Source organism: Agelaius phoeniceus, chromosome 7 (assembly GCF_051311805.1).
Source record: "Agelaius phoeniceus isolate bAgePho1 chromosome 7, bAgePho1.hap1, whole genome shotgun sequence".
Taxonomy (NCBI): Eukaryota; Metazoa; Chordata; class Aves; order Passeriformes; family Icteridae; genus Agelaius; species Agelaius phoeniceus.
Genome location: NC_135271.1, coordinates 35146596 through 35168557, shown reverse-complemented (window position 1 = coordinate 35168557; position 21962 = coordinate 35146596). Strand labels below are relative to the sequence as shown.

At 55.4% G+C, this 21962-nt stretch overlaps 1 protein-coding gene across 5 annotated transcripts in view; it reads right to left on the bottom strand.

Annotated features, from left to right (window-relative positions):
• The window catches only part of NHEJ1 (non-homologous end joining factor 1), a 41967-nt gene that overhangs the window by 13497 nt on the left and 6508 nt on the right, over positions 1–21962 (bottom strand). The window contains exon 6 of one of the 5 annotated variants that reach the window (XM_077181551.1): positions 10349–10717. The exons of the other annotated variants lie outside the window; for them this stretch is intronic. Coding sequence (XP_077037666.1) covers positions 10529–10717 — 189 coding nt within the window. The 3' untranslated portion in view covers positions 10349–10528. Of the gene's footprint in view, positions 1–10348; positions 10718–21962 lie in introns of those variants that run through there. 5 annotated transcript variants of the gene reach the window in all.

Below are 21962 nucleotides of genomic sequence, written 5' to 3'. Positions count from 1 at the left end.
GAGAGCCGAGTTTGCAGTAGGGAAATGTGATTCTGCTAAGCCACACCTCGCAGGGGCTGGGGGAAGGTGAGACATGAGGAAGAGGAGGAAGAGCAGCAGTGCCATGCCCTCCGTGTCTCCCATAGTGCTGGCCCTGCATCCCATCCTCCTGGCAAGCAGTACATCCAGGCATGACTCTGTGCACAATCCCATCTCTGTACCTAACCCCAGCTCTGTCTAACCCCAGCTCTGTGTCTAACCCAGCTCTGTGTCTAACCCCAGCTCTGCTGGCACCTGCAGAAGCAAACGTGGCTGCAGCCCAACGCTCACCCCTGTGAGCTGAGGTCTGTGGGCCCCTGGTGTCTCCTGAGGGCTGCAGGATGGGAATGCTGCCCACAGAGCCCAGAGCTGTGCTGTCCCCTGGGGCCGAGGGGCAGGACTGTGCTGATCAGGAGCAGGTGGCAGCTGACGGTGCTCCCCCAGCCAGTGGCGGAGGAGGAGCTAAATTTATTCCACCAATATGTGGGCAGCAGGAGGGGAGCAGGGGGCTCCTGCAGCCTGTCTGCCCCGTGCTGGCCAGCCCTGTCCCGACACCAGTGACGGCAGCATGGTCCTTTTGGATTGTCTCTTTGGCACCCGCGTGTCCTGATGACTGGCCCTGAGCGGACCCAAGTCCTTCCTCCTCTGACCACAGAGGGGAAAGTTTCCAAATTAAAAACCTAAATCTGGCAACAAGGTGCCCATGGCAGGAACCTTTTAAACTGGCCATTAAAGTTTATAAGTTAGACGGGCACCAGGAGCAAGCGGCGGAGCTACAAGAAAACAGCCGCCCCTCCTTGAGCAGCCTAACCACGGCTGTCCCCAAAGCCACAGGCCTGACGTCACGGCATGACTTCACCTCCATCACCCACTGCCTGGCCGGCCCCAGCCCCGTGTTTACCCCTGCCCATCCCTGCTGCTGTCCCTCGGAGCCTGCTTTTCCCTTTGAGGTCAGTCAGCAGCCCCAGGGCCTGGCGAGGAAAAGAGTAGAGAGAAGGAAACCAAACCTCAGCGCCCACAAGGCAGGCTGCAAAACACGGAGCCTCAGCAGCCGCACTGCGGGGATGGTGGGCTCTGTCCTCGCTGCCTCTCCCCCAGCTGCACCCCCTCTTCCTGCCTCTAGGCTGCTGGAAAAACTCCTGAAGCCAGAGCTGTTCCCACTGTTATTCTCCCATTTTCCCACAGACAATACATTCTGTACTGTGAGCAAGATGGGCTGGGGGGAGGTATTGGATCCAACTGGTTGACCTATCCTGCCCCAAGATGCCAGGATGCACCACAGGCACCTGAGAGATCCCAGCCTCTATTCCAAGGGATGAGACGCTATGGAGGGAATGAGTGTCACAGCCTGTCCCCAAGCCCAGACAGGGTACCTGCCTCTGGGTAAAGCACAGCCTGGGGTCCCAGCTAGAGGAGCTTTGGGTGTAGCAGAAACAGAAGCCTTGGGTGTCTGGGCACAGACCAGGCCAGAACCTCTCCCCTCTTCCCTGCCAGCGCAGGAGCACTTCAACTCTAGAGGAGCCACCAGCCTCGGGGAGGTGTTGCAGGTGCATGTGGGATGCGGGTTTGCCTTACCTGGTGGGGTGGGAGGGTGGGCAGGGGGTATAAAACCCTATGGGCAGTGATACTGGAAGAGCCTGAATGACGTGCTCAGCTGGGGGACCCATGTTGCCAGACCATGGATGAGAGCCACAAAAGCCACATGGGTTCAGAGGGGGCAAGGCTGGGGGCTGTGCGGTTGCAGGGCTGCCTGTAGCAAGCCCAGGGCACCGGTCAGAACAGGCTGGGAAAGCCACTGTCCCCACTGGCTGCTGTTCCCTGGGAGCCTCACAGGGCACACGCTGCCCACTGTCACCTCCTGGAGAGGTTTGTGGGTTGCATTTATAGACTCGGCCACAGACCCTGGACCTTATCTCCTGGACCACACAGTGCTGCCCCTGCATCCGGAGCATCTCCGGGAGCGGGAAGTGTCACCAACCCCCTGAGCACCCCGGTGAGTCAGTGCACACAGCCCAGCACTCACACTGCTCCCCACGGGCACCCAGCAGTGGGGAAACACACACACACACACACACACACACACACACACACACACACACAAACAGGGCAGCCTCTGCAAACAACTGCTTGTTAAGTTAAAATTAAACTCTGCACAAATATTGACCTTTGGAGGGGACACAAACTCTGCCAATATATTTACCAGCTTTATAAATGGGCCTGACCACAGTGCCCTGTATGCTGAGGTGGAGGAGGTAAGGGCTGCAGAGGTGCCCAAACAAGGTGCATCTCCCCCGCCCCTAAATGGGGCTCTCCCTGAACAATGCCACTGTGCCCCCACACCATTCCCAGTCCCCACTCAAGCCTTTAAGAGGATGGATGGTGGGCATAAGGTTCCACTTTTTCCCTCCAACTTATGGTTTCTTGGGGGAGCAGCCAGCAGCTCACAGAGGACACAGGGGAAGCTCTTGTCACCTGCGGCCTTGTGAAATTGGTCAGCAGAACAGTCCTGGTGTTGCTCCTTATCTTCCAACCCTTCTAGACTTCTGCACTGCCCAAGCATGGCAGGGGCACCCACTGCCAGGCCTAGCTGCCCAGCATTTGGGCAGGTGGCTGTGCCCAAAAGTCTGTGCCTCTCTGTGGAGTGCTCAGCACAGCCTGGAGGGGGGGGTTCCCATCTCTCAAGGGAGACCTAGAGCTTGGTTTTTCACCTTGCTTTAGGAGCAGAAGCACCAGTAGCCTGCAGCTGGAGAAAAGGCACATCATCCCTCTCAAACCCACCAGAACTCTCTAAAGGAACCAGCATGTCCAGCTTAGCATCTGGGGTTTGCATTGCAGAATGGGAAAATTCTCAGGAGGAGATGTTTCCACAAGAAGGATGGCTAAACCACTTTGGGTGTCATGGGAGAAGAAGCAAGCTCTTCTCACAGCCTAGGCCTGAGGTAAAACACAGGAGGCAAACTGGAATAAATGGTGGCTTTTGCAGGCAGAGGGTACAAATGGGATGGCATGGGAGGTAAGAGCATTGTCAAGGACATTAGTGCAGTAAGTTGCTGTTGAATAGCTGGGCAATGAAGGAGGACTTGGGAAGCAGCCCCAGCTACTGTGTTAATGCAAGAGGAACACACTGGCCTGGAACTCAGCAAGGAGAAGATGACCTAGCACATCCCAAGGAGACCAGGATGGGACCACTGTGCCTGAGGCTGTCACTGACTCTGAATCCTTGGGCTAAGAGGACGACAGGGATGTGAGCACATGGTGTGGCTGAGCCTGCACCAGCGGGGAATGGAGCTCAGCATGTAAGGATGATGGAGGGTGGATTTAGGAGATGGCCCGAGGAGCTGAGCGTGCAGACCCAAGGCCAAACATGGCCAAGAGAAGGGTGCCAAGGGAGTGTGCATGCAGCAGGCACAGCTCCTGCATCCAGTGCATCCAGAGCAGTGCATGCACTGGCTGGGCAGCGGGAGGAAGGCTTGTGCCCATGCTGGCTGCCTGGTCCCTGGCCCCAAGGATGCGGGGAGGAGAGCACGACACATACAGCAGGGGATGCCCAAGTTCCAGCTCTTGGAAATACTGAATAGAGTCTTATTCAGGCTGATGTAAAACACTGTTAAAACACACAAAAATCCTTTGAGTAATGGGCGAGCGGGAAAGAGGCATCTATAATTAACAGTAACTGTTCGAGACGGTCGCTGCCCAGAGACGTGTACTGTGCAAAACCACTTGAAAAGGCCTCGTCTGAAAGGCGAAGCCTGGGGTTTTTCAAGAAGCCCGTCATGTAACGATCCTGGCCCTTCCAAAATAATTCTGCCATATTAAAAAAACCCAAAACCTCAGCTTAATCACCCTGCAGCACTGGGACTGGAGAGCTCTGAGAGGAGGGGAAGGGAAGCACAACTGGCTTCCAATTAGAGCCTCATTAGAAAGGAAAGCTGGGGAGCTATTAGAGAGCTGGCCAGGAGTGAGCGGAGCCAGATGCCTGGAGACCCACTGCAGGAGGGGTGTCCTCAGCACCCCTGCCCCTTCCCCTCTTCCTCCTCAGTGGGTGCTCTGAGACTCCATGAGTGACATGGTCCCAGCTGTGGACACTTGACCTGAGCAGAAGAAGAGGTTGCTGTAGTTGCATACCTAAAAAGCTGTGATGGAAACCTTGGCCCTAAAACATAGTAGAGTTTGGGGATGTTCATGGAGCTGGACAGGGAACACTAGGGATGGGAGAAAGGGGAACTGGGGCTAGAAGGATACTGCAGCTGGAGAGGGAAAGTGAAACAGGGTCTGTGGGCTTCACTGCCTCCTCCCACCCTCAGAGGCACAGAGCCAGGCCAGAGACTGCCCCAGCCTGGAAGTCCCTGTGACACCAGATGCAGCTTCCATTTCTGCCAAAACTGCAGGGGGAAGGTGACAGTCCTGCTATGAGCATGTACCTTCTCCTGCCCTGCAAGCACACCCTGCTGCCTTCCCTCCCACTTGGGGTCCCTGACCCCTCCCATATAGACCAGTCCTAGTGCCCAGTGTGCTGCAGCCCCACGATGATGAGGGCAGTGGCTACAGACACTCACTGAAGTGCCAAAGTCCAGGCAGGTCAGAGTGAATGCCAGAGCATCATCACCCACAGCACAGGTTCATCCACAGTATCCATCCCAGCGAGGTTGCTTCATCACTCTGGCTTTAATTGTGCCCACCAGCTCTGCCTGCCTAAGCCAGAGCAGTGGGCATCTCCTTGCCTGCCTGCAGCCTGGCTCCAGGGCTGTCCAGGCAGGAGGCACACTGCCCAGAGCAGCCTTCCCTTCCCATCCCACAGCCTGGGAGCCATCCAACACAAAGTTAATTTCTAACCATGGGTAACCACCAGTGTCCCAGCTGGGATGATTTATCCCCTATCTGCCTGGGTTGGATTTATGAGGCACACATCCCCTAGGCTGTGATAAAGGCCATGTCTGTGCTCCTCCATCCCTGCCTTCCCATAGCCACTCCGTCCGGACTCGCTGCCCACCCCCCCAGTTACAAACCTTTCCCCAGCGTGGAAACCTGACAGCCCACAGAAGAACAGTAAACAGCACAGAAAATAGAACATGCTGGAGGCCAAGGAAAGACATGCTGGCCAGGGAAGCCACAAATGGTTACTGCTTTCAGGATCTGTTCAAGAAATGAGAGTGGGATGTACCCTGGACTCCCACCAGCCCTCAAAAGGGGAGAGGGGAGCTGCTATTAATAGCTGATCCAGGGCACTGCTCACATGCAGTGCTGGACTGGATGATGCCACAGCCGTGTTTAGGGTGGCTGAGCATCAAGGAGCAGTCCTTGAGGCAGTGCTGGGTGGGAGTGGGCATTTGTCCTGCAAATGGGAATTCACACACAGGATGGAAAATTCCTTGGCCCATCAGTCCAGTGCGAAACCAGGAGAACTGGGGTCCTGAAGTGAGGCCAGATGCTGCTATGTTTGCCCCTGTCAAGTAGAAATAGGTTGTGGGGGTGCTAAGGGGTGCTAAGTGCATGCAACCCTGCATGCACTTGTTTCAGTGCATCTTCCCCTGCAGACAATGCTCAAGAGCCCAGCACCTAGAGACAATGTCATGGTGATGCCTCAGATTTGCACTTCAGGCTGCTCTAGGGTTTGGCCACGGTGAAGATGAAGACACATGCCACCCAACTTCTTTTTAAACAAGATCTGAGGCTTCTTCCCTTGTGCTGGGGACACAATCAGCCCCTGTGCAGTGCTGGGCATCACAGCAGTGCTGGCAGCCTCTGTAGCAGGCCAAAATATGTGTAGAGAGCTGCATGCACCTGGGTGTGTTTTCTGCCCCTCCAGCAGCCAGAAGCCCCTGTGTCAGAGGTCGGATGTGCTGCATGCACTGCAGCAGCTGCAGTTCAGAGCCTTGAACATTGGTGTCCCTGCCCTGAGATCTGGGATGGCATCACTCTCTGCACCACAGCCAGGGGCTTCCAGTCCCCACAGCCAGCTGGGTGTACAGCCCAACACCAGGCACACAGGCTGGATACTGGTGACCCAGCCATTCAGACTGTGGTCCTGAATTCAGAGCAGTCCCTTGCCAGCAGCATCCATCTGGAGAGGGAGCAAAGGGCAGAATGACAGCCCTGGGGTTGGCACATGAGGCTGCAGGAAGCAGGATGGACGAGGCTGAGGCAGCATCCTGGCTCTCAAGGCTGGCACACCAGCCCCAAGCCATCCCCCAGCCCTCTGCAGCGCTGATAGCGGCAGCCCCGGCAAGGGAGAGAAGAGAGCCTTGTTCTGGGGCCAAGACTAAGGCGATTCAGTGCTCTGCTCCCCTGAGGTTTCTCGGGTGAAACCTGGCTCTGTAATGGCTGTGTCTGTAAAATGTATGGAAATGCCCATAAAACCTGTATCAAATGCCATATGGATATATATGGATATATGGAGAGAACTATGAAATTAGGAGCATGCGGGGAATTGGGGCAGGACGGCTCCCTCTGAGCTGTAAAAACACATAAGTAAAAGGCAGGGGAGGCAGCAGCACTGGGAGCTGCACAGACAGGCTGGCACGGAAAGGAGCCAGGGGAAGGGCACCCTGGCTCTCACTGTGCAGCTTTGCTGAGACCTGAGCCCTTGGGAAGCCTCCAGAACAGAGGGACATATCTGTGGAACTGGATGGGACAGACCACTGTGCAGGTCTCAGGAAGCCTTGCTGGAGCTTCCCAGAAGCCCAAGCCCTCACTATGGGCAGAGGCAGGAGACCTGGCTGTGGGGAGACCCTGGTGGTACCCCTGAACTTGGAGGCAGATTGAGGATGAGCTAGCAAAGTGACAAGTGAAAGGCAGCAGAGGGGAAATGGATAAAGGTCTTTTCTATGACAACAGCCCACAGTGGTGTTGATGTCTGAGAGAACAACTGCTGATCCCAGCTGGAATGAAAGAGCCAGCACTGGCTGAGCATGGTTGATGGAGCAGTACCATCACTTCAAGAGCTGAGGTTTAAGTAAAATTTCTGATCTCTCTATCAACAGATTTTGCAGCAAAATCATTAACAAATAGGCAAACAGAGGCCCTTTCTGAGGAGTAAGCAATAAATAATGAGAGGAGGTGTGCTGCAGCCACTGATGCTGTTTGTTCCCCACACTGTGCTGGGCAGCACTCAGCTGGCTCCAGTCCTTCTTGCCTTGCCCCAGCAGGGGCTGGGGAGCTGGGACCCCAGCTCTCTGCTGCTCCCACCAAAACCTTTCACTTCTTGTAGCCTTCCTAAAAGAAAAAACAGGCCAAGAACCCCCAAATTTGAAGCCTAACCTCACTCATCTGACCTGATTCATTTGACCTGAGAAAAGTAAGCATGGAGGGACCTCTGCAGCAGGGAGACCAGGGCAAGACCAGCTGCAGGCACACCCTGCTCCTAACCCACATGGGGCTGATGCTGTAGTGATGGGGGAAGCTCCTTGGCTGCATGACAGCCTGCTCAGCTCCTGCTGCACCACTGACCAGGGTGACAGCACAATGTGAGTACCAGCCCTGCTGCCTTCAAGCACCCCTGTCACAGAGGCTGCAGCCAGGGTGATGCAATGCCAGGGCCGCAGAGATGCAGGGCTGTGGATGCACAATGGGACACAGAGGTGCAGTGCTGTGGGTGCGGGATGCAGTCCCTGGGACACAGAGGTGCCGTGCTGTGGATGCACAATGGGACACAGAGGTGCAGTGCTGTGGATGCGGGATGCAGTGCCTGGGACACAGAGGTGCCGTGCTGTGGGTGCGGGATGCAGTCCCTGGGACACAGAGGTGCAGTGCTGTGGATGCAGGATGCAGTCCCTGGGACACAGAGGTGCAGTGCTGTGGATGCACAATGGGACACAGAGGTGCAGTGCTGTGGATGCAGGATGCAGTCCCTGGGACACAGAGGTGCCGTGCTGTGGATGCACAATGGGACACAGAGGCGCAGTGCTGTGGATGCAGGATGCAGTCCCTGGGACACAGAGGTGCAGTGCTGTGGATGCAGGATGCAGTGCCTGGGACACAGAGGTGCAGTGCTGTGGATGCGGGATGCAGTCCCTGGGACACAGAGGTGCCGTGCCGGATCCGCAGCCCCGCCGCCGCCGCCCATCAGGCAGGCGGTGACCGGAACCAGGGCGCCATCTGCCGCGTCCCTGTCACCCACCGCGGCCACATCCAGGGCATCCAGTCTGCAGCAGCGTGCCAGTGATGAGGATGCAAATGCCTCCGAACTGTTCCTCCTTTGGGATCCAAGCCCCTAGTGCTGGGGCTGAGGGGGCAGTTTGGGCTGTCCCACAAAATAAATAAAATAAAATAAATAAAGTGGGGGAGGTGGGGAGCCATGCAGGGGAACTTCAGCAGCAAAGCAGCCAGAGTGGGGTGAGAGATGGAGGGGATGGGAGGCACCTGAAATTCTCCTGGCACTCTACTCTGCACCACCAGATGCAGACCCTGCCCAAGGGCTTCCAGAGGCACTGGACAGCTTTTGTGGGACAAGTTTAGAAGCTTCAACCCTCTTCCCCAATATCCATCAGTGCCTCCCTCCAGCAGCCACAGCTCCCAGGACCACAGAACATGTCTCAGCCAAGCAATGCTGCCAGCAGGGACACCACTGGGAAGGGTTTTAAGGATGTAAGCCTTTTATCCTGGCAGAGCTCTGGGATGGAGGATTCTGCAGGCCACCTGCATCCCCTTGGTGAGGCTGGCAGGTCCCTGGGCACAGCAGCTCCTGGGCATGGTTCCTGTGCTCGGCCAGTGCAGTGCAAGGTCACACCCAGGCCTGTGAACCTGGGCAGGCACAGGGGGGACCTTCTAGTCACACAATTACTATATTATGTAGCACTAATAAAAAAAATAAAAAAAAAGAGGGGGGGAGAAAGGGCTTGAAGTTTTCTTAATGCCACATAGTAAAGTATTTATAGAAAGCCAGGCGTGAATGGGCTGCTTACAGGCCACACTCCTCCTCGGCGTCAGGATCTCCAGGAATTATTCTGTGCAGTCACATTGTTGTATTCACCCAGAGATTGAGTTTAATTACAGACACACGGGTGAACAGGCTGTCAGTGTTCCAGCCTCGCTGGGGAAAGGGCAACTGAGCTCCCTTTAATGAATGTATTATAAAAAGACCCAAGGTTGAAATAGAGAGGGAGGGAGGGGGACTCACAGAGGCAGCGCTGGGGGCAACAGGGATGGAGGAGAAGAGGCCATGGGGAGATGAGGGGTACCAGGGGAGCCACTGGGGCTCTCTGCACTGGGGAATGGGGCTGGAATGCTGGGGAGAGGTTGGGAACAGTTGGACATTGGGGTGTATGGGGCACATGGAGCTGGAGGCACATGGCCCAGATGTGGCTACAGCAGCTGTCAGGATGCAGGGCCCCAAGCATCCCCTGCACACAGGATGGCAGATCCTCACGGAGACCCAGAGGAACTTCCCAAAGAAAATTGGGGGAGTGGGGAAGACTCCCAACTTATTACAGAGCAGCATATAAACAGAACAAATAAATATAGAGCTACTTTATTACAAGGCTGGCCAACTCTGGTGGCTGACTGATTACAGGGCAGGCTGCTCCAGAGCTACGCAAACCCAGACCTCAATAAAGGCCAGATTGGAGCTGCCTTTCACTCATTGACAACTCTGGCATGCTCCTGCCCTGCTGCTCAGCCCCAGCACACTGCTGGCTGCCCCCACATCCCAACACAAGGCAAGGGGTAAATAAAAGCTTAAACAAGTAGTGAGTAAGTGATGAGCAGGGGCAGGCAGCATCAGCAGCCTTGCAGTCAGGCACTAAAAATACAGTTTATTTTCCTAAGGAGGCAGAAACTTCCAAAACTGTAGATCTGGACAAAAAAAAAATAAAAGCAAAGAATAAAATGCCATAAGAATTATAGATCCATGGCGGGGGTGGGGGAAAGACCCAAGAACAAGGAAAGAAAAACACGGTGATGAGTAAGATACACACATGACGTATGTAAATACACCGAGACGGAAATGCATAAGCCTCCTGCACACAGCGGCACACGCAAGCACATGCACAGGCACACGTGCAGGGATGGCTCCCGGTGGGGACAGAGCCAGCCCATGCCCTCTCCTCTCCTCTCCTCTCCTCTCCTCTCCTCTCCTCTCCTCTCCTCTCCTCTCCTCTCCTCTCCTCTCCTCTCCTCTCCTCTCCCCAGGGCCGAAGGCATTACCCTCTGCACACACACACAGACACCTTTCCAGGGCCTAGGCTGAAAGGGCACTTTGTCTCTTGCTCCACAGCGCTCTCCAGGCTCCCAAGCCACCACCAGTGAGGTGGTGGCTGCTGTCCCTGGGGACTCCTCGCGACCACCTCGGTGCTGAATCCCTGGCGCCTGGTGCAAGCCACGGACCCGCAGTGGGGTGGAGGGTGAGGGCACAGCCCCAGCCAGGCCAGGAGCTTGCTGGCCAGCAGCCGAGGCAGCCCCGTACCCGGGCAGCTGGCCAGAGCACCAGACCCCAGCGTGCCCGCAGGAGATGAGGGAGGGATGGAGACCGGCACGTCTGTGGGGCTGCAGGTCAGGAGGCTTTAAAGGAGTTGATTTAGTATTGTCCTACCTGCCCTGAAACGGGTACTTGAGCATGGGATGGAGGTTGCCTCAGGTCATCGTTGTGCTGAACAGAGCCGTTGTAGCACAGGGCAGGAGAAAGGGGCTGCTTTGGGATGAGCTGGCTCCCCTGGGCACAGCTGGGTGAGACTGCTGCGGCTCTGCACGTGTCCCATACGCAGCCCTGCCAAGGAGATGCTCTCCCACACATGTGCCCACAGTGAGACATGAACACCACTGTGACCACCCATTACCATCAAAGTCCTTAGGGCAGCTTGGGATCAGTGCATCCTCCACAAAGCAATAGCCTGGGAGAAGGGAAAGCAGGGAGTCCTGGTGCTGGACAGCCTTCCTTGGCAGTTTGCAAGGGTTCTTTCCCTGAAGGCATCACTGTATGCCCCAAGGGACCCCTGCCACCCCCAGCCCTGCACACTGCCCATCCTGCTCCACAGCAAAGCCTGGCCTCGGCGCTCTCAGGGAATTTGCATGGGACAAAGCAAAATACAGCAGAGTCCCAAATCTCCTTACATGCTGCACAGGGAATGGCAGCACCTGGGCCATGCCAAGGCACTTGCTATCTCTGCATTTCCTCTGCCCTCACCATCCATCATCACCTGCAGGGGCAGATCTCCTCCCAGGCATGCGGCACACGGTGAGCCTGGGGCCAGCCAGGGCCATCATGTGCCCCCACCTCTGTCCCCCAAGCCCGGGAAGCGGAAAACGGATCTCTGCAAAGGGCAGCTCATGCGGAAGCTGTTCGCATCCCGTAGTGCAGGCTCGGCGGGTGAGGAGCAGGGCAGCTCCCAGGTCGCCAGGTTATCGGATGATAACAAGCTAGCACAGCCCAAGCACGCGACTTCCAGCAATGCAAGGCTGTTTCCTTTGTTTTGGGAAAACAAGAGGGGAACGAGACCTTTTCTGGCACGTTCTTGCCCGGCCTGAAGCTGTCCCCCTCTTGCACTGGCCCGGAGAGGAGCCGAATCCTCTGCCCACTCCTGGCCACCCCTCGCCCTTTCCGTCTTTCCCACCTCTGCCAGAAGCAGGGCTGGAGATGGTGATTTGCCAAGCAGGGCCAGACGGCTTCTCCTTGCATCCCCTACAACCCTGGCTGTGACATGGGCTCACAACCCCACCAGAGATCCCCTGGTCCTGCCTGCACAAGTCGATCTCCAAAGCAGCCTGAGAGGGTGAGGCTAAGTATCAGGGGGAACAGGACACCCACACTTTAGGGACCCTACCACACTGGGCTCAGCTCCACACCTCGCCCACCCCAAAGGCAGGGCTGAGCCCTGTACTGGGGCAGGAGAGCAGCGCAGGGTTTGGGCAGTCATGCCCACCTTCCCCTGTATCCCATGGTACCCCCTTCTCTCCAGAGAGCTGTGGGTTTGATGGGGGTGTGGGAGACCCCTCCACCCCTTCCCCAGCACAGGAGGAGGAGGAAACATAATAAGAAAAATAAAATTTATAAGCGAGGCAGTAATTATAGTGTGGCTACAAAAGGCTGCCTCCTCAGGGCCATCATTATGTGGCTAAATTTAACGCCCTGTGCGGCTGCTCCGGGGCGGGGGTGGGGGGAAGCCGCGTCCCGGGGCTCTGAGCATCCACACAGACGCCGGCTCCTGCTACCTTCCCTCCGTGCCGGCCAGGGCAGCACAGCTGAACGGCAGCCAAGAAAGCCATAAAGCGGGTCAGAATTTTTTTAATAGTCTATTTACCAAGATGCTGTTTTTACTGCCGAGGTTTCTCTCGTTTTATCTCTGGCTTTCCCCCGCCTCCCCGCTCTCTCTTCCCCTGACTCCTGAACAGACTGGGCTGTATTTTCTGTTTTAGGTTCCTCTCTCTCACTTGGTCTAAATACTATTTTCAGAACTCTAATTTTATACGGTATGTCCCTTTTTTTTCCTCTTTCTCTTTTTTTTTCTTCTTTTTTTTTTTTTTTGGTAAATATTTGCCATGACTAAGCCAGGACACATCCCGTTTAAAAGGTTCCCATCCCACAAAACATCAGCCCTTTAATGACATGAATCTCATTAACTCTCCCCATGAAAAGAGGTATAGAAAAGGAGCATCACTCAGCCCCTCTGAGTTCCTGTATCTGCATGGACATATATTTAGCTGTGTGTACTGTACAGTCACAGGAGGGGACAGTCTGGGCACACGCACACCACCTCATTCAGCCAGAGGGACCCAGAGTGGGAGCCCCTGGGACCAGTGGGTTTTGGGATATCCGTCTGTCTAAGATAGGGTTGGGAAGGGCTCTAGGCCCACTGGAGCCAGAGCTGGACTGCAAGAGCGGGCAGCTGGGCACAGAAGCGCCTCAGAGTCCCTCCAAGCTGGAATTTGGGATCCTCTGAAGGACCTTCTCCAGTGTTGGGGAGCAAGTCGTGTAAAGCCCACACTTGCAAAGAGCAGTCCTGCCAGAGGGCCCAGCCACTGCCCTCTCCAGGCCCTGAGTCCCACTGGCTGGGTTTGGCACTGGATAGCAGATGTTGGCTACATACTTGGAGATTGGTTATGAAGGACCAGCACAAAGTCCCAGGAAAGGTACCGGGTCCAAATGCCCAGAGAGGGTTCCTTACTGAAGTGAGAGTCTGTCAAACCAAGCGGCCTCTGCATCAAGCACAGTATCCCTGGGAAGCAAGCAGAGTTCCCAAGGGCTCAGGCTATTTCAGCCTTCCTCTCAGCTGAGAAGGAGGCTCTGTCTCTTTCCCTCTCCATCCATAACAGCATCTTCTGCTGGGTACCAGTCCATCCACAATCCCATGCTGGGCGTGGTCATTTCTACTTCAGTATGGTCTTCACTTCTCCAGTATAGCTATCCCTTCTTTGCTGTAGTCTTTCCTTCCTCAGCATGGCCATCCCTTCTTCGGCATTGTCATCCCTTGCTCCACACAGTCATCTGTCACTCAGGATGGCCACTCTTTCCCATTGGTTCACCAGGTGTCTGATACTGGAGGGAGAAATCCCAGGAGATGCCACAGGCTTGCCCAGATCTCACAGGCTGAGATCTCACTCACAGAGCCTGAAGGACACAGCAGGAAAAGTCTACAGAAAAAAATTTACTCCCTCTTTCCCAGATGGTCTCTGCATTTTCCCCTCTGATTTCCAGTCCAAGCAGGATACAATGCTATTTCTCAGCCTCACTGCATGCTACTGTTTTGGCATCAGGTAAGCACGTTAGCACAACCTCCTCGACCTCCTTGTTGTTCTCTAGAGCTGCTCCAGCAAACCAGCTGTGAAAAATCTGCAAAGGTACTGCTAAGTCCACAGCATAGGGCATGGCTGTGCTTATTGCATTCACATAGGTGCTCTTCCACATTTTGGGGAGAAAGAAATAACCTTGAGAAGGGCAACAGATAGGCAGTGCTGTGCAGAGACCAGTGCTGCTACAGGCATTGCACTGACTGAGCAACACAGGCTTCCAACCCATAAATAAATCTGAGGGGATTTCACTTCACTTTGAATTGCTTTAAAGGTTTGATTTCAGCAGCTGAATAGACCCAGCCTTAAATGGTATCACCAGCCCAGGCAGCAGATGCCCACAGGTAGCACGCCCACACTCCCATGTGTAGGACCCTCTCCCCCCAGTAATGTGGCCACAATTCCAAGTGTTTCCACAACCCAGAGTGAGGCATGCCTGGAGAGACTCACACCTCCCCAAGTGCATGGCTCCCAGAGCTGGGGCTTTCTGCAGCTGTGCTGGAGCCCACGTGCGGGCAGGGCTCCATGTGCTCCGGCTGCACTGAGCCAGGCTCCCCGCTGGCCCCCAGCAGCCAACATTAATTCATTAACAGTCCCATTAACACCCAGCTGTGGTTTCCCCCCAAACTCAGGCAGGGACCGCTCCCCTGTGAAAGCTGCTGACAGATGAAGTTTCCACCTTCAGCCCTTCTGGAGTTCTGTATAAAAATAAGCAGGGCTTTTTTTTCAAAAGGAAAACTATATTTCCCCTATCCGCACACCCGCGCACACGTGCAGGACTCACAGCAGGAATTTGCTCCAATTTCCCCCACCCACAAACATATCGCCTTTGGCCAGAGACCAAACGTGGGCATTTTCAGCCCAAGATATCAGGTTTTTCAGCATCCAGAAGAAAAGAAGCCACCGTGACCCTGAGCTGGGCTAAAAAAAGGATGCCTGTTTCCTGCCCAAAAGGTGCTGGGAGACCCAGTGGTGCTCCCAACAGGGCCTCATCCAGGATCCACAGCAAGGCAGCTGCCAGCACCTCCTGAAGAATTGGCATGGCCAAGAATCCTGTTTGGGATTTGGTATCAAATTTTCTTTCCCCCTTTTCATTGTCATTCCCAGACAACCATGACCACCAGACACTGCAGCATCCCAAGGAGATGCCCAGCTCAGCACCTACTTGGGACCTGTTACACAGCATTTATTTCCTCCTTTCCTAGATGATCTCTCCTCAAGAGCTGTGAGCACAAGTTGATGTTCAGGAGACAATCCCTGATGCTCTGGAAGCCCACCCCGTGCCACGGAGGGGTTGATATCCTTGCCTAACATCATCCAGCTCCAGATCAGGCTCTGCAGCCTCTATTAGCAACACAGGAGCTGGTTCTCTGGGGCTCTCACTGAGAGGCTGGAGGCCAGGAAGCAGAGATCTCAATCAAATGTAGGCACCATGGGATCAGAGCACTGCTTGGTGCTTGAAGGGCATGCTACTTTGGACATGTCACCAACAAACAGGGTGGCTTCAACTCCCCAGAGAGGACAAAGCAAGTGCCAGCTACCTTCTCAGATGCCTGGTCACTAGCAGAGCACCCTGCATCCCTTTGATCCAGAGGTGTTTGCCTCGCTGAGAACCCTCTAACTACTCCTTCCTTTAAATAGCAAAGCTCACAAATGCCCTATATGGCTCCATGTCTATATGTTGTCTATGTATTTGTGTACACACATGCACACAACACACAGAGATTTATTCGTGTTTTCAGAGCGGTTCAGGATACATTCCAGGACGAAATTCCAGCCCGTGCTGGAGCCAAGAACATCAGTGGCCCCGGCATTTGCTGCCCCCTCTGCCTGCGCACACACTAAATACGGAAAGGGAGAGGTATAAATAGAGAGAGAAATACATGAATGGCCCTGTTTCCTTACACAGATACACAGAGTGCAAAGGTCCAGGCAGAGTGGGAGCAGGCAGACTCAGGAATCCGATGGCTGTATCCCCTGGGGTGCAGAGCAACCCATTCCCAGGTGCTGCTGTCTGCCCAGATGTCTCAGCTGTTCAGTATCACCTCTGCATGGGCTGGCACAACTGGAGGAGGCTACAGAGCCTTTGGCCCATGGGATAGGGAGGGATCAGCTTTCAGGAACACCAATAAAAGCTGCCAGCGGATGCCACTGGAGAAGGGATGCAGCTGTGGGTGTGGAGGAAGCTCGTGAAGGGCTCAGGACACACAGGGACATGGTGAAAAAACCTGACATTTCTAGCACAGAAGGGGTGCTGGGAGCTGCTGAGGACAGCACCAGGGCTGCAGGCAGCACTGTTCCTCTGCTCTTGGAGACAGTGGGGATGGCAACACCCCAGTCCAAACCCCATCAGCTGGGGACAGAGCTGCTGCCACATCCCTTGCTAACACAGAGCAGTGCCTTTAGTGCCTCATCAAAGTCTACCCTGTTTTCCACCTCAAAAGATCCTTTGCTTCCAGGAGCTGCTGCCATACCCTGAGCTGGGACTGGTGGCTGCAAGGCACAGTGGTGAGGGGCAGACCATGCTCCACACCTTCTCCCCTGCCAACCATCCCTGCATGTCCCCTTTGCCCTCCTCTAGCCCAAACACAGCCACAGAGCCCAGCGTGGTGGGGCTGGGACCCCAGACACCTCCGTGCTCCCTGCTGCCCCTGGCGCTCCCCAGGGCTGGGCACTGCCCACAGCTGCAGGGCTGATAATGGCCAAGATGTGGGAGCAGAGCCGGGGCTGGTGGCAGGGGGATGGCTGCTCTGCTTTCAGGAGGGGGAAGGGGCTCTCCCCCTTCAATGCTCCCATTTGAGCTGAGGCCTGGCACTGGCTCAAACCACTGCCTGCTGACACGAGATCAATCATCCCCCGAGCTGAGCTGCTCCTCAGCAGCACTGCACAGCCAGTGCCCAAGCACAGGCTGGGGCCTCTCCTGCAGGAGCAGGGTCTGGCCCCTTCTGCCAAAAGATCTGTGACACCCCTCTTGCTGCCTGCAGTGCATGGCACAGCATGGCACAACCTGGCACACCACAGCAGTGCGGCACAGCTTTGCAGGGTACAGCACGGCATGGCATGGCATGGCATGGAGAGGATGAGGAGCACCCCAGCTGCAAAGGAGGGCTCTCTATACATGCCAGACCACATGTGCCAGACAAGGACTGTGCAGCACCCCAGGGAGGGTGGCTGTGATGGTGCTTGCCCACCCCTCCATCCCCAAACAAACCACTGGATGCTGGGCTGAAGTGGGCTGGGACCAAGCAGACAGCTGCCTGTACCTGGTCCAGGTGCCACCCATTCTCTACAGTGTCACAGCCACAGTCACAGGGGGTTGGGCTGTGAAACCCACAGATCCCCAGAAGGAACATCCCCTCAGGGCTCTTGGGATAGCATCCACTCCCTGGCAGAGGCAAGGGCTGGAGCAATCACAGCCAGCCTAGCCCTGGTCCAGCAGCCAGGGACTCACTGCTTGCCCGTGGTCTGGGCACTTTTGGGCAGACTGCTGCTCTGGGGTGCCTGTGCCAAGTCTGGTTTTAGCAGCATGTAGCTCCACTGACTCACTGCTTGTGCAAGCGGCCTGTGGCTGCCAGTGGCAGCCCCGAGAGTGCATCCTGGCTGGGTGCCCCTCACCTGCTGGGGCCTCAGCAAATAAATAAATAACACCGCAGCACCGACCACCACGGGCCTCTATGGCAAACACTGCAGGGGGCTGTGCCCAGGCGGTGGTGAGCACCCACACTGTGATGACCACCAGTGCATCTCCCCAGGGGCACCACTGTGGACACCAAGTGCTAGTCCCTGTCCCCTGTCCTCTTCAGGCAGCAGATGTGGCACTGTGGCCCCTGTTCCCATCAGTAGCAGCATGCACACTCCTAGTGCTGTTCTCACGCTCCTGCTCTGGTACATGTGCTCATGCTGAGTACAAGCAGCCCTCGCTCCATTCCTACTTGCAGCAGTGTGCAGCTCCCTGAGACCACGTGTGTGCAGGGCAGTGTGTGCCCCACTCTGCTCAGCACAGCCATGGCCCACTGCATTTCCAGTGTGCAACTCAGACCCCAGGGCAGTGATGGGATGACGTGACCAAAGCTTGCTCAGGAATGAAGCAAGGACCATCCAGGTGGCCCCAGTCCAGAACAAGACACCATCACCCATGGGGCTCACAGCACAAATGCTTGGCAGCACACAAGAGCTTGCTCTGCTCATCCAAGCTGCCCCACAAGCCAGCCCCATGCTGCCACCTCTGCCCTGAGCCAACCTGCTCAGGGCTCTGCAAATTTTGCACTGCTTAGCCCTGACAGTAGCAGCACACAGCTACTTCCCCAGCTCCTTGCCAAGGGCCCCAGCCCAGCAGAGCACCCCCAGGACGTTCTCCCCAAGCCCTGCACCCTGTGTGCACGCAGTCCATGTCACACACATGCCATCACCCCACTCTGGCCCAGTCGCAGCTGCAAAGCCGCAGCTACCTTGTGCTAATTAAAAACATCCCTCGTTTGAAGGAGCCAAAGGGCTGCTTCCTCTCCACTGCCCTGAGCTGGCGTGGGTTTGAGGGATGCCGTCCCCACCCTGCAAAACACGCAGGCCACCACCGCCTTCGTCCTCGGCCAGACCGGGGCCACTCCGCTACCCAGGGCTTATTTTTAGTTCCTGTTAAAAAGCAGAGAGTGGGTGCTGGAGGCAGGCAGTGAGCAGCAGCCAGGTACCCGGCTGGACCCCGCGGTGGCAATGGCCTGCGGCCGCAGAGCGCGTCCCGGCCACCCTCCACCTGCCCCGCTGGCCTGTGTCCCCAGCCGGGAGGGGGCCGGGTGCCTGGCCCGGGTCCCAGCCCGGGTGGGAAACAATGCGAGGGATGCTGACCCCGGCCGCCCTGACGTCAGCCAGCACCGCTGCCGGCACCCCCGCCAGCCCTGGCCCCGGGGCTCCCACTCGCCCTCGGCCGGGGCCACACTGGAAGCTGCCTGTTTGTTTATCTTCCTCTGCAGCGTTGCTTGTTTTGATGGTACATCCTCCTCCTCCTCGCCGGGCCCCGGGGTCGAGCCGTGAACCCGCCGCGTCCTGTTTGCCGAGGTCCCGCGCTCCGCTTGCGGAGGTGCGGAGCAGCCGCCCCCGGCCAGCCGCAGCAGATAAAAATACACAGGGCAGAGCATCCTGGGGCACGGGGGCTATATTTGCACTGATGGTATCCATGAGCTTGTCCTCGGTGTACCTGTCCCTGCCCTCCTCAGAGCAGGGGGCACGGCGCTGCAGGAACCTGCTCACCCTGCTCCCTCCAAGTCGGAGTGCAGACTCTGGAATAAGCTGTGTCATGAAACACTGACCGTAGCCAAGCTGGAGCAGGCCATCAAAACTCATGGGTGGCCACCCCACCCTGCCCTGTGGGGCCATTTCTGTAAACCAGAGGGACACCAGGGGACAAAATATCCCCAACCTGCTGGGTCCTAGACTGCTGGGAACAGAGCTGGGGAAGCCCCGAAGCACTGAGCCCTCTCCAGCCGCCTTCTCCTTCCCCTAATGGTGTGAACCCCTGGGCTTGCCAATAAAAGCCACCAGCTTCACCTCGGCTTCTGCACAGCCACTGCTCCTTCCAGCTCTGCTCAAGCCCAGGCAGCTGCTCAGCAGTGAACCCTTGCCAAAAACTGTGTGTGTGAAAGCATCATTTCCTAAACGTATAAATATTACCAGGGCTTTGCTGGAAAACTCCCCATGGTTAGTTAAAATGCCCTGGACAGCCAAGTGCACACAAGCCCAGATAAAGGGCATGCCTAAGCTGAGAGGCTCTGCAGCTCTGCCCTGGGGGACTGACAGGTCCTTTCCTCTCCATGCGGGGTACAGCAAATATCTGGGAAGTGAGAAAAGCTGTGGAACACCTGCCCACATCCAGCCCTGTACCACATCATCACAATCCCTCTCCAGCCAAGAGGTGCTTACCACAACCAAACATTCACAACCTGCAGCCCCATTTCACAGATGGAGATACTGGAAGGACAAATAGATCTCTCTTCTTGACCTCCTGTCCACTGATGTTCAACCAAGACCAAACCCAACAACTTGGTTTTCTTCCAGGCAGGCTCCTAGCCCACTTTTAGAGACATTAAGAGATGGAGGATCAACCACTGCCCTTGGGAGCATGCCCCAGTCACTGGCAGGAGCAAACCCAAGCGCCTCCATTCTAACTTGAAATTCCCTGGCTCTATGTCCCAGTGCCTGGCTCGTGCTCCAGTGCTCTCTGCAAGATTAAAGAGAGCCCTTCACCAGCCAGCCTCTTCTCCTTGTAAAGACCCACACAGACTACGATCAAGGCACTCTCAATTTTCTCCCTGATAAGCTAGACAGAGCTCTTCCCTTCCAAGCCCTCAATACCAGGCTCTCTCCCCAGTTCATTCCTGTGACTCTGTGCTGATTGTCCAGCATCTTTTTGGAAACCTACACATGGGAGCTGCTCACTGCATTCCCAGCTCCCCACAGCACATCCTGAGGGACCCCAGCTCCTTGTGCTGCTCCTTTTAGGAGCTGACAACAGAGTGTTAAATTGCCTGGAGGCTCTGAAGTAACTGCACAGAGACAATGAGGTCACCCAGACCATCTTTCTGCTGCAAGATGAGAGGAGAGTCTGGGGTGAAGAGCCAGTTTTGGTGGTGAAGAGCTGAAAAGCCATTTTTGGTGTTTCTCACTAACACAAGACCTAGGAGGCATCAGAAGGAACAACAGGGTACCACATTCAAACCAAAGGCAGCAGCTGTTTGCATCTCACAGCTCATTGCTGCAAATGGCATCATCAGTGGGTTTATAAAGAATGGTACGAATGCAGAGAGGACACACCCTCCCAGCAGACCAAGTGCACAACTGCATCCTTCCACCAGCCTCTCCCCTGCAGCCAGTGCTCAGACCTGGCTACCAGAGGATGCAGAGGGGCAGCATCTCCCAGGGCCTTCCATTCCCTATCTGGCTCCAAGACACTGCTCCTGGACTGTTCTCGGGACACCCAGCACCAACCACCATCCCATCTTTTCAGCCTGTGCCAGATGTACTCCACACCAGCTGCTTTTGCCAGGCTCTGCCTCACTCCCCTCCTGCCCACTCTGCACCTTCCCCCATGGCCCAGACCCGACCAGCTCTTGGAGGACTCTGAATTTCAAGCCTGATGTTCATCTTTAGCAGATGTTGTTCAGATGACTCTTCTACAAAGACACTTCACCATCCCCCTATCCTGGCACATCTGCCTGCACCCTTCCAGCAACAGCACTGAAACATTTACTGACTGCTTCTGCCATGTCTGGTCCAGTATAAATCATTTTACCACCTCTGTCTACTAATAAGCTTATCCTATTGCTGGGAGCTTGGGGTTTTCTCCTGCTACACTAAATAAAAGCCTTTCCCTTCTGTTCATCGCCATGATTTTTCCCTGATGTCTTTAGCTTCTGTTACCCATTTTCTACACTTCATAATTTCTAATTTATATTGATTGCTATCTACTCCCGCTCTCCCATTTGTTATAAACTGCTCTTTTATTTCTAATTGCTGCCTTCACTTTGCTGCTGAACCAGAACGGGCTCTGGGCCAGTGCTGCCCTCTTTCTTGATTGTGGAATTGTGGCTTTTTGTGGCTTCTGAAATTCTTCTGAAAGAGCTCACCATTTTCATTCACATTTTTCTATCTAAATGTTTCCTCTGAGCTGATTTCACTCATAATTTTCCCCCTGCTTTGGGAAATTAGCTCTTTCAAGGCATGAAGGATATAAATTACTGCTTAGGAATGTCCTTTCTGTGCCCAGGGTGAATGTAATCTGGTCATGATCACTGGTCCCTAGGCAACCTTCAAGTTGCAGTCCAGAAGTGAATTCATCTCTATCCTTCATAATCCAGGGGAAAGTTGCCTGCACTGGATGCAATGCCTTGCATATAAAAGAGGGATCATCTCTAATTTTTAGAAACTCTGCAGATCATCTATTGTTGGCTGCAAAAGTACATCAGCTCATCTCATAAAGCACCATCCTCCCAAAGCCCGTGTGATACCACTGGCACCCTGGCTGACAACCTGGTCCCCAGCAGGTACCACTGCCCCCCATTCCTGTGCCTTCACAGTGAGCACAGGAACACTCAGAAGTGCCCCAAGTCCTTTTGCATAATGGGCATCAAGCATTTCTGACCCTGACACATCAGTCTGAATCATTTCAGTGCTTCTGTGATGATTTCCAGTGATGCAAAAGGATCAAAGACTCTCTCCTTCCAGTCCCAGTTTCTCCAAAG